Source organism: Vidua macroura, chromosome 2 (genome assembly GCF_024509145.1).
Source record: "Vidua macroura isolate BioBank_ID:100142 chromosome 2, ASM2450914v1, whole genome shotgun sequence".
NCBI classification, from domain to species: domain Eukaryota; kingdom Metazoa; phylum Chordata; class Aves; order Passeriformes; family Viduidae; genus Vidua; species Vidua macroura.
The window spans coordinates 99721310-99733654 of record NC_071572.1 but is presented as its reverse complement, the minus strand read 5'-3'; the positions used below and the strand labels follow the sequence as shown (position 1 = coordinate 99733654).

The 12345-nt window shown below is 39.7% G+C and overlaps 1 protein-coding gene across 3 annotated transcripts in view; it reads left to right on the top strand.

Annotated features, from left to right (window-relative positions):
* RB1 (RB transcriptional corepressor 1) overlaps positions 1 to 8972 on the top strand; it is a 70062-nt gene extending 61090 nt beyond the window's left edge. For all 3 annotated transcript variants that reach the window (XM_054001411.1, XM_054001445.1, XM_054001453.1), the window contains 9 exons: positions 14 to 159; positions 832 to 977; positions 1527 to 1631; positions 2665 to 2778; positions 2863 to 3029; positions 3891 to 3921; positions 4244 to 4389; positions 4643 to 4692; positions 5659 to 8972. In XM_054001411.1, coding sequence (XP_053857386.1) covers positions 14 to 159; positions 832 to 977; positions 1527 to 1631; positions 2665 to 2778; positions 2863 to 3029; positions 3891 to 3921; positions 4244 to 4389; positions 4643 to 4692; positions 5659 to 5732 — 979 coding nt within the window. In that variant the 3' untranslated portion in view covers positions 5733 to 8972. The remainder of the gene's footprint in view (positions 1 to 13; positions 160 to 831; positions 978 to 1526; positions 1632 to 2664; positions 2779 to 2862; positions 3030 to 3890; positions 3922 to 4243; positions 4390 to 4642; positions 4693 to 5658) is intronic.
* The last annotated feature ends 3373 nt before the right edge of the window (positions 8973 to 12345 follow it).

Genomic DNA, 12345 nt, shown 5'->3' with positions numbered 1-12345 from the left:
GTTGAACCTCCAGCTATCTCTCTCCTGTGAAATCTCCTAAGAAGAAGGCATCTGGACCTCCTCTAAGTGCTACTTCCCCTCCAGATGCTCAACCTGCTGTGACCCCCCAAACACCGAAACCGCAGAAATCTACCTCCCTCTCTCTGTTCTACAAGAAAGGTTTGTTCCTTCTGCATGTGCTGATATTGCAGAGTTATCTCTTGCTCTTTATCCTTTTGGGTTTTAGCGCTCAGCATTTCTGAAAAGTTTGGTGTGGAATCTGTAGTGAACACCAGGCAAACCTCTGGAAGAAAGGGCAAAATGGTGCCAGCAGGTGGTTCCTGTGTGCACTCTGTGAGTTAGAAGTGAAAACTTCCCTATCCTGGCTGTAAGAATGTCCATATGGGCTCAGATGGAGGGCTCTTCTGTTGTAGCATCCTTTTTCCAGCAGTGACCATAAAGAGATATGTCATGTGAAGTGGACAATTGGGCAGATGTGGCTGGTGCTTTCGCAGGCTTGATCTTTATCTCACCTGGGGGGTTTTCTGAACCTTTTGTGCTGTATCTGCTTAGTAACTCTCAGCAGATTCATGTTCCATGTGCTTGTTTGAATTGACATAGACATATCTGTGCAGTGTTGTTTGGTGTGGCCTTCCATGTTTTCCACTGTCTCTATGAATGCCTTTTCCATTTATTTTGAGCCTGCCTTCCACTACCTTCACTTGATGTCTGGTAGTTTTTTTTTTCTTGGAGACAGTGAACAGTACAATGCTGTCCCTCCTTCACTGCATTCCTTTCATTTTGTATACTCCTGTTACAACAATTTCAGTTTATTTTTCTTTGTTTCTGAAGTGTATCTACTGGCCTATCGTCGACTCCATACACTGTTCCTTCACCTTCTCTCCGAACATCCTGACCTGGAGCCCTTGATCTGGACCCTCTTCCAGCACACACTGCAAAATGAGTATGAACTAATGAGAGACAGGCACCTGGACCAGGTAACATGGACAGAAAAGTTTTAAAAAGTTAAAAAGACTCTCCTGAACAAAATGTTCTTTGTACATTCTTAGCCATTCGAAATTGTACTCTGAGGTTTTTATTAATGTATTGATCACTGAAAGGAGGCCTTAGTTTAGACTGAAGTCTGTCATCTCAGCTTTTTAAGCACTGACAATTACTTGATATGGCACCTTCAAATACCATTTTGACCTTTTTTCAAAGTAGTGAAGACAGACCACAGTTTCTAATAATTTGCATAAAAAGACAGTGATTTTCTTTGTGAAGACAACATGTGTGGCTGATAATTTTTTTTGTTATTCTGTCCTAAAATTGCAGCATATGATAGGAGTTTGAGAAGTTACTATCAGCTCCAATTAGTAATTTGTCACATAGAAATGGAGGTAGCATTCTGTTAACTTAAGTTCTAGAAGTCCTTTCTAAGTTGAGTTGTCTGCTTGTTTATAGAGCACAGCCAGTAAAAGAAAGTTATTTCTTAACTTGAAATGAAGAAGCTGAATTCATTTTCAGTTGTCTTGTTTCTTTAATAGATCATGATGTGTTCCATGTATGGCATATGCAAAGTAAAGAATGTAGATCTTCGATTTAAAATGATAGTTTCAGCATACAAGGAGCTTTGCAACACAAATCAAGAGGTATGGAAGTTCTTAAATGTTATTCCTCCATAAAAATCTTAAAATCTAATTATTTTCCCCTGAAATAAAAATAAACTACACTTGAACATACAAAAGAAAACTTCTGCTTCACTGCATCTCCATTTTGTGGAGGAGAAAACTGACTCTAATACTAAATATCTCTTAAACATCCTGCATAAATAGTTTAGTAACTCTCCCCAGAAAACAAATTTCATTCCATCTTTTGAAAAATATGTAATAGTGGTTTATGACTGTATTTGGAGTCTAGATGAAAAATTTATATCTAGACCTAGTAAGATTTTCAAAAGAAACACAAGTTTCTTCATGAGTTGTCTAACTTCCTTGGCGCATTAAGGGAAGAGAAGCAGATTACTTTCTACAGAAGCTTTCAACAGAAACACGGTTTGATAGCAAATAGAGATGTATGGCTATATATCCAACAGCTGTGTATATATTAAAGTTACAGGCTTAATTCTAACATGAAGAATTTCCTTCCTTCACAAAAGCTTCAATGTACTGAAATTTTTGCACAGCACAGTAATGAGATCAATAGAAAAACCCTCACCAGTTAATGGAACTGTAGCATCCTCTCAGTAGCAGAATTTCTCATAGTGTATCTGTGGATCTTGGCTAACCTCCAGGCTTCTGTCTCCAAGCCTATAGAACTATTTTATCCCCATCAGGTCAGTAATGAGTTTTTTAGCCTTCCAAGGCATGCACAGTAGTCTAGACTTTTTGACACATGTGCACATGTGTGTGAAAGCAAATCGTTCTTAAATTTGGAAAATGTTAGAACTGTGTTCACACCAAGGGGCTGTGCCAGTTAATGAAGTAGGTGCTTGTACTGGTGTTCAAGCACATTTGGAAAAATCCCTAACAGTTTAGAGAAGTTAAAATGGCTTACATACAACTCCTGTGCCATCCTAGCTCTTAATCTAACACAGACTTCGAGTGACTTTATGAGTTTGTCAAATGTAAAATTTTCATTCCTTTTATTTTTTTAATCCGTGTATGATTTTCTCACTCTATGCAGACTTTCAAACGTGTTCTTATCCGAGAAGAACAATATGACTCCATCATAGTCTTCTACAACTTAGTGTTTATGCAGAAGCTGAAAACAAACATTTTGCAGTATGCTTCCAGCAGGGTAAGCCATTAGCTCTGTTCATTATTCAACACGCTAGAAATATATAGGCAGTAAAACCTTATGATTATTTTATTATTTTTATAGCCTCCCACTCTGTCACCTATCCCACACATTCCTCGCAGTCCTTACCAGTTTTCCAACTCTCCTCGGCGTGTCCCTGCTGGCAATAACATCTACATCTCACCTCTGAAGAGCCCATACAAATTCTCTGATGGGTTTCAGTCACCCACAAAGATGACTCCAAGGTCTAGGTACGTTGTTGACAAGCATTTTATATACTAAATTTAAGGTATTAGGGAGATTTTAGTGGAAGCAAATTGGAAAACTGCAGTTTAGGTTGTCAGTAGTCTGTGGCCATAATATAATTTCTTGTGAATAGCTTTTTTCATGTATTTGGAATCTGTATTCATCATTCACCATGTTTCTGTTGTGCTCAAGGAGGTTTTTTGTTGGTTTTTTCTCTTTTTTTTTCTTACCCCCCACCAAAGAGGAGTTTCCTGGCCTGGTTGCTTAAATGTTGTTGGCTTTGACCCTGCATCACACTCCTGAAAAACACAGATGAGCTTTGTCAGCTTCTTTAAAGGGAAAATACTTTTTTTGCAACAAAATGTTTGTTTAGCTGGCTGAACAGAACATTTCAAACTGTTGGTTACTGGTTCTTAGCAGATGAGGATGACAGTAAATGTACCAGTTTCCAGTGGCTTTTCAGACTAGGATCAAGTGAGTCCCACTGTACACAAAAGTTTAAATGTTACTGTGTATTTTAGGTTGAAGTCCTGCATGATTTTGATTAGCAGACACCTAAAGTTAGAGATGAGAGGATGATTGTCTGGGTACCCAGCACAGAAGGGTCTTCTTGCTGATACAGGACAGACTTTGGGGGCCTCTGAGTCTTTCAAGCCACAATTTCATTTCTGTCTGTGTGATTCGGTTCATTTGGTGATTGAGCATTCACTGGCTCCACACAGTAAAGCACAGTTTGGATTTGCACTGTTAATGCAGGGAGAGAGAGAGGAAGAGACCTTGTTAATGCCTTGTGCTAACCTGTGCAAATTAGTTGATGTTTCTGTAATTGTTAAGTGTAGCTTAAACTTCTCTTCTTCATTTGGCAGAATTTTGGTGTCCATTGGAGAATCATTTGGGGTGAGTTTTAACATCTTTTATGTCTGGTCTTAAATGCATGTAACTTTTTGAGGAATGGGATAGCCTGCTCACATCTCTAGAGCAGGCCAGTGAGTGTACCTGATTTAATATAGTAATTATAGGGAAGTTCTGTAAACTCCTTTCAAATATCCAGACTTCACCTTCAAAATATGTTGCATTTTATTTTAGTTGCTTTGGCACAAGGTAAGGGTTCCTAAAACTCCAGAGTTTTAGAACTCCTATTTTTTTGTGGATAATCTGGAAAGTTGGAGTGTTTTCAGGATTCATTGGCAATTCTTTCCCTATTTTCTTGTCACTTCAGACTTCTGAAAAGTTTCAAAAAATAAACCAGATGTTGTGCAACAGTGAATGCCAGCTGAAGCGCAGTGCAGAAGTAGGAGCTGCTGCCCCAAAGCCACTGAAGAGGCTGCGCTTCGATATAGAGGGGACAGACGAGGCAGATGGAAGGTGAGAGATTGTCCTGGGCTTTTCAGAGATCCTGCATATGTTGAGTTCTCAGGGCCTTCATCCTAACTTCTTCCTGATAGCCTATCTTGTGTTAATTTGTGAGCTTTAGCAGCTGTATCAAATGAGAGATGGAAGCATGAAGCTCCTCAGTTACATGATTTGATGTCAAAAAGCAACTCGCTTGATTTAAAGCTTAGGTTATGAAGGTAAATAGTTATTTTTATTAACTTAACCTTATGCTTTCTTTCTGTAGCAAACACCTACCCCAGGAGTCCAAGTTCCAACAAAAGCTTGCAGAAATGAGTGAGTATTACTTTTCTTATAATCTGCAGAGCACTGAGAGCTTGGGCCCACTCAGATGCAAACATTGTTCAACACCGATGTGATCTGGGTAGTTTGCTTACCTTTTGTAATTCCTGCATATAATTTTGAAATTGCAGATTACAAAATGGAAATGTATGTACACAGGAAAACCGTATGTAGGTTTTTTGTTGCTTTGCTTTTATAGGGAAATGTCTGAGACTGCTTTTCTTCTGCTGTGGGTCAGCGTTTCTTTCAGATCTTATGGCATCACTTTTCTGTTTTGAAATGAAATTCAAATCTGGCTCATGAAAAGCAAAATGGCCCCAGCCCCACATCTGAGTTGTATTTTCCACTTGTGAGAAAGGAGCACACTTGGTCTGGCCAGGCATTCTCACTCTCTGAGAATCTGAGCTCTGCAGCTGAGCAGATTTGGCCATTAAAAACTCTTACATTGCTCATCAAGATAGGTGTGAGTTTGGATCCAGGCACCTCTATTTTAAGGTATGGAAAATGTTTCAGTGTTGACTTACGGCAGGGGTTAAGAAGGAGAGCTCTGTCTCCCGTCCAGTGGTGTTGGTGTGTGCCACTGAGGGGAAAAGGCATTCCTGGGCAGGCTGTCTCTGGGCTGTGGGCACTGCTCAGCCCGCAGCCTCTGCCTGGCTAGAAGGTGAGATTCCTGATGTGACACTGACCATCTGCCCACCTGGAGGGTGGAAATGGACACAATGAGGAGACAATGAGAACTGGAGTGAACAGGTGGAAGGAATTTTATAAGATCTGTAAGATTGAGCAAGAATGGCTGAAACAGTGCAAAATTAGGTGTCCATCCTATGCGGGGTGCAGTTCATTTACAATAGAAAAATGTACTTCTATTCCTTCTGTCATTAAAAACTTTTCCAATAATCAGTCCAAAGTAATTATGAAGAAAATACTTCATTCTTTTTCTTTGTTGGGTTTTCCTTGTAGCATCTACTCGAACAAGAATGCAAAAGCAGAAGCTGAACGATGGAAACGATACCTCAGCCAGTGAAGAAAAGTGAGATTCTTCTCAGGACCAGGGCCTGCACCGCCGGCCCTCTTAAGATTGTTTTTGTTTTACAGCCTTCATTAATAGAGTTGCTTTTTAGTTGCTTTTTATTCCAAACTGCTAGTTGAAAGCATTTCTACTTTTTAAATTGTTAAATGCTTTCCATGATACTTTGCCTTATGATGTAGCATATATACAATGTAAGCCACTGAATTTAATTTATATATTTTTTGAGGATTTTTAAAAAGTCTTGGAAAGTGTCTGCATTTCCTGTTGCAGCATTACTGAGTTAAGCCAGTTCAGTCTCATTGGATTGAGTTTTTTATGTCTGAAGATGAAATGTTAGTTAGAATGATTTGAAATGCACTAATTTTGTTTCTTAGATTTGATTTTTAGATTTTCATTACTTGCAAATTTGGAAAATGGTGGGCCAATTACTGCAAAGATTTCTGTCTCTGTTCATAATTAACACATCAAATTCCCATTAAATTCAACTGGGCAGCAGCTGGGGGCCTTGCAGAGAAGGGGCCTCGCCTCAGGAGTACCGGAATTCAAAGTGAACTCAATTCATAGCCTTACTACTGAAACCAACACTTGCCATTTTGTTGTTTTGCTTCCCAGTTCTCACCCCAGTGTCATTTTGGAGGGCAGTTACACTGTCCCTCAGTTTGAATTTCATGGAGTATGAATCCCAAGGAGATTCGTCTCAGAATCCCACAATGAATCTTCCCAGAAGATGAAGCTTCTTCCCATATGCAGAGTAATTGACATGCCCTTTCTTATCTTGGGAAATCTCAAGTATTAAAAGAAAAAACAACCCCCCCCACCCCGCAAAAAAAAAAAAAAACCAAACCAAAACAAAAAAAAACCAAAAAAAACCCACCCCAAAAAACAACAAACCTAAACCATACCTGGTATACACAAGATTTCAAAATTCTAAAAATTCTAATGATGCAGAATTTTCTTGATTTCTTCAAATTTTCACCTAATTGTAGCCAAGCCAAACAGCTTGAGGAACAGCTGGAACCTGAGTGTCTCCAGTTGGGTTCCAGGTAAGAGCAGCCTGGTCTCTAAAAGCACAGGGCATCCCCCATTGGCTTTGCTGCAGCATCTGCAAAAACCTGAACCTGGTGAACCCACGTTGGGAAAATCCATCTGCCTTTACTGAAAAGGCAGTTAATTGGGCAACTTGTGAATGGTTGCAACTAGCAAAAAAATGCAAACAAAACCATCCAATACTTTTTTCATATTTTGTATATGTAAGTTACTGATTCAGACACTGGAACTTTTCTTGCAACAAGAAAGTTTTGTTAAAATAGCCAATTAACAAAAGCACATGTTTTATTTCCAGTGGATTAAAATACAAGCAAATAAATTGTCCTGCTTTTAAATTACCCATTTTAATGAATATTAGCTTTTGCAGCTTCTTAAATTAAGAACAGGTACAGTAAAAAGCATGCTATTCATGACACAAATGTTTTAAACCAATGTCTTCCAGAGAACTTATTTACAGATTGTTTAGCTGATCCTAGAGTACTTAGAGTAGGAAGTTTTTTAAAGATCCATTCTTGTAATTCAAAGCTAACCCTAGAACTACTAAAAATTCTATGAGCAGCAAAAACTATAAATTAATTTTAAAATAATATTGAGGGGTTTTTTAGACTCAATATGGCTTCAACTTCCTTACTGAAAAATGTACAGAACTTTCCAGAGTATGTTATGTTTATTTTCTCACTTTTTGCAGTTTTATAGAAAGGATATATGTTAACATTGGGTGCACTGACTGTAAGCTCTGTTACAGCAGTCCTTTGGCTAGAGGGATGATACAGAGTCCAGTATCTAAATAGATTCATTCTTTACTATGACAATGGATTTTTTTTTTCTTGTTCAAACAGACTGAAGGCTTTACATCAAATGTACAATATTATTTTATACAACTAATCAGTTTCTCGCCTTTCAAGATAAATAAAATAGCTTTTAAAGGATTTATAGTCAGTGATTTTCTTATATGAGGTGATTTCCTATGGTACCTATCCAAATAAATACGTATTGAAACTAATGGATTTTTATTAGATATGGAAATCTTACTGTGTTTGACAGCACTTTTCTTAGAGTGAGACCTTGCTGTACTAAAAATGGCCTGGAATATTGAAACTGTTCCAGGAAAAAAGAAAATTTGGAATCACAGCAGAAGCTGAGCACAAAATGTGATGGCCATTTTAGGTGCTTAACACCAAGCATCAATTTCTGTAGAAAGCTGAAGCCCTGGGTCTAAGGTGCGGTCAGGTAAATTGTATCCTTTAAAGGCCTGCTTCTGTCCATTGGTGCTTAAGGGAATGGAATCTATCTGCTTGGCTCTGTAGCCATCTGAAGGTGGGTGAGCTGACTCCCAGCCTCTTCATTTGATGTTTTATGCCTTAATCTCTTCCTGCTGTCCACTGTTTCCAAATGCTGTTTGTTCTTAAAAGTCATAGGAGCTTGTTTCTTCTTCCCTGCCTTTGGACTTGCAAGTGGAGGATTTTGTGCTGAGGAGTGCTCATGCAGAGGGGCTGTACTAAACAGCAGGTTCCTCACAGGTTCCTCACAGAACAGCCACAGGGAATGTGTAAGTGCACATTTTCAGGCACAGGAGTGGCTGCAGGAAGACACCTGTGTCAAATGTGGAGCAGCTGGAGAAGATCATGGCTGTGTGATACCAGTGCACAGTACAAGCTGAAATATTTTAAAATGTAACAAGCTTGTCATAATATGCATTTGCTTAAGAAACAATGATTGGTGCTCTGATGACCATTTTATTAATCACAGTTTATTAAGTCACCAGGGCATTGATTTCTTTTAAAGGTGGAAATACACTTGAAGAACTTCTCCAGCTTACAAATGTGTTATCTGGTGATAGTGATTTCCAAAGAATACAAATAGCCTTCAAGGTACCTCTGTGAAATATTACCTGGTTTACTTTTCTTTCCCCCACACACAGTCAATTCAGTCTACAAGCATCAAACTTTCTTCATTTTTACTGAAAAGAAAGGCAAAAAAAGTCCCACTCAAACTGTTTTAAATATTATGGCATTTTTATTAATGGTCTATTAAACCAGGTACGCTTATATAGAAACAAAAAAATAACTTATGTAAAATCAGGCTGTAAATTTTCTGTAAACTTTCTACATCATTGAGTAGTGGCCAATGAATCCTGCCTCTCTGGGGCAAATAAATGCTTTGTTTTACAAGGAAAGCCCATGGAAAGTATTGGGATGATAGAAAAACAGCAGTTTACATAGTTACCAAGCATTGTAACAGAACTCTACAGAGGTGGGTACTAGATGACAAGGCAGTGCTGGCTTTTAGCTTCAGTAACTTAGGATCCTACCCATGTAATTTGTTTTTCTTTCCAGACTCCTTTCTGGCAAGTGGAACATTGCTCTTTATTTAAACCCCAGACACAGTTTCTGCTTGACCAAGTTTTCACTTTTTTATAAATACCTTTTTTATGTGGTATCCTAAAACAGAACAATACTTTATTAAGTATTTAACCTGCAAGATACACAAACACAAGGTTGTTGCAGTCTATCTCACCACAGTAAAACAAATCCCTAACAACTTCTGAATTGTCCCATGGTGGGTTTCAAGCTCATATTTACATCCATGCACCCACATTTAACCACCTAAGCCAGTAAGGGTGTTTTGTTTTTATTTTTTTAACACATGCAACAAAAAATTAAAAAGTAAATAAATAAATGTGTCTATGAAGGTAACACTATCACATCCAGGTCAGATGATACAGAATAAAAGCCAAGCTGACACATTGGACCTTTAGAATCACTCTCATTCAGTCCAGAGATGTTTTTTCTCAAAATTACAGGCTTTGTCAATTATTCTGAAATTGCAAGTAGGCTTTAATTTGTATGGTTGGTTGGAAATAATAACCACAAAGGAAGTAAATTGGAAAAAAAGTAACACTTGGTTCTATTAAGCCAAAAATCTCTTGTTCTGAGCAGCATGCCATTTCACCTGCAATCTCTGTTCATCTACTTTGTTCTGAACTTGAGCTAATGGAGGAGTGTGGTGTCCCTCTCCTGTGGTATCACTCCATACAGCAGTGTCCCCAGAGAGCCAGAGAAGTTTCTGATCAGATGTTGAGTCAAAAACCCCCCATCATGTCACATTTGTAGTTTTTTGTTTGATTCTTCTGAGTAAAACAACAGAAACATGTGGAGAGACCTTTCATAATACACACCATAGGAAAGCTGGAGTGACCACTGCCAAGCCAGTAGCAGGGGTGGAGGTGCCCAGCTGGTTCCATTTCTCAGTGAGACTGGATGTGTGCCAGTGTGATGCCATTGGGGTGGGTGGGACAAGGGCTGGTGGCAGCTGCTGCCCCAAGGCTGGGACGTGGTCATACACCCTCGTTCCGTGCGCTGCTACCCTGAAGGAAGTGCGGGCAGGTGAATCTGGCATCTCAGACTTACCCAGGGATATGCAGCCTTGGCTTACATGGAATCCCTTGTGTCCACACTGGTATGATCAGTGCTGGGATACAGCACACAGGGTTGGCAGTAAAATTGTGCCCTACCATGACACTTACTTCACTGTCTGCAGTAACCTCTCTCTGTGTGCTGGTGTCAAGTGCTTTTCAACATAAACTTAACAAAACCCATCTCCTCCCACAGCAAAGTTGTGTTTTTGATGAATCTGCATTATGTATTAGAAAGGTTTTGACCACTTGTTTGAATACAAAATACTGACACAGCTGCTAAGAACAGACTTAATGCTGCTGGAGGAAGTCGTACTCATCACTGAGGGGGTGGCAGAATGTGCTTGTTAGCAGTAGATAATCCAGTATATTTCTAGTGAGGGTCTGAGGCAAATGGCTCAAACACAAGTAAATATTTACCACAGCATTTTCTAAAGTACTTGCTCATCACCCTCTTCATAAGTAAATTCTGCTACCTGTGTGCTTCACCTTCCCACTCACACACACAGGGCCTGGGGTGAAGGGGATACTACTCACTACTACTCTTCCTCTTTTTCCTCCTACTCTTCCTCAAAGAACAGGATTGTTTGAGAAATGACTCTCCACCATAGTAAAGAACAGCTATTTCCACCTTAGGCATGAAGATGTGATAATTTAAGGGAATTAAGTTCTTATAAACCACATTTGTGGATTAGAACAGGCCATCAAAGGATGCTGCGGCACAGCAGGGACCTGCAGGAAGGTTGCATGACTACTGACATAATTATATTTGTGTACTGAGCCTGGTCATCCTGGTCATTTTTGTCTTCCCCATTTGTAAAATACTGCAAAAGGCACTTGAAGTCACTTCACTCAGTCAAAATCTTAAATTCTCGGGGTTAATTCACAGTTACCTGTTAGAAAATTCAAGTAAAGGCTCCATAAGCTCCACATGTTCTGTAATGGGGCAAACCTGCCTTTGTGCAGCACTGGTGGGTTTTTCACCTTAATTCACTTCAGCCAGTTACAAATGAAGCATCTACTCTGCCTTAGCAACCGGTGATCAGTGCTGGGAGAGAGGCATGGCCAGAGGGCATCTCCTCTCTCCTGAACAGCTCTGAAAGGAAAGTGGAGTGGTCACCTCTCAGCTCTGACCACAGGAGAATGTGAAATGCCATATTTGGAGAAGATACCTGTATCACCATTTGGAATATAGTGTCAGTTCACTCTTAAATTTTAATTAATTTGAAGTTCAAAAATCACCTATTTCTCCATTTTTCTGAAGTTGATCTGTCTGAGGAAAAATAGTAAAACAGGAATAAATAAGCCTCAAGCAGAACTTCCTTTTCTTGAAAGCTTGTTTAGGTTTGTAACTAGGTGGTTTTCTTAGTAGTTAAACTCACAGCCTGACAATTCACATCCAGACAAACTTGGTGAGTGCTTCCATTGGGGTGCCGGGGACATACCTGGTGTAATGGAAAGGGAGATCCTTTTAATTCTGGCTAAACAATGAGAAAAGTGCTGGGAACTCAAAACTGTAATATCCTGCTGAAGCTTCTCATAAATTAACTCCAAATAAATACCAAGTGAGACATACCCTCCTACAAATCAGAAAGCCTCTCATCCTAAAGAAGTTATAGTATTTTACCATATGTCCAGAAAAACAAGTTTGTATCTTCACTGGACTGCTGTGGTGTGGTTTTTGCTTTAAGTATGTGTTTGCCCACTATTCTCCTCCCTAATCTCCTCCCCAATCTCCCCAAGCCCTTCCCTAACTTCCTCCCTCCCAAGTTCTCAATCCTCCCTATCCTTACCCCTTTTTCCAGAGTGTTCCTTGTCTACCTTGTAGTATTTGATACCCCATTTGTTACTTTGTATTATCCCCCTCCCCTGCTCTCCCTGATAGGTTTATAGAATGTTAGTCCTACCCTAGATTCCTCCCCTGCCATGCCCTCATTGCTTGGTTGCCCTCTACCACTCCCCCTATAAAAACCTCTGCAGACCCCTTGGGCTTTGTCTTGGGGTCCCAGGTCAAGGACCTAATAAATCCATCCAGTTTTACCCCGTGTCGTCGTTATCTGTTCCTGCACCGGACCAAGCCATAACTGGGACTAGCAGAGCTCACGGGGGGAAGGTCGCGCCCCGCTGTCGCTGCCCAGCACGATACGACAGCGCA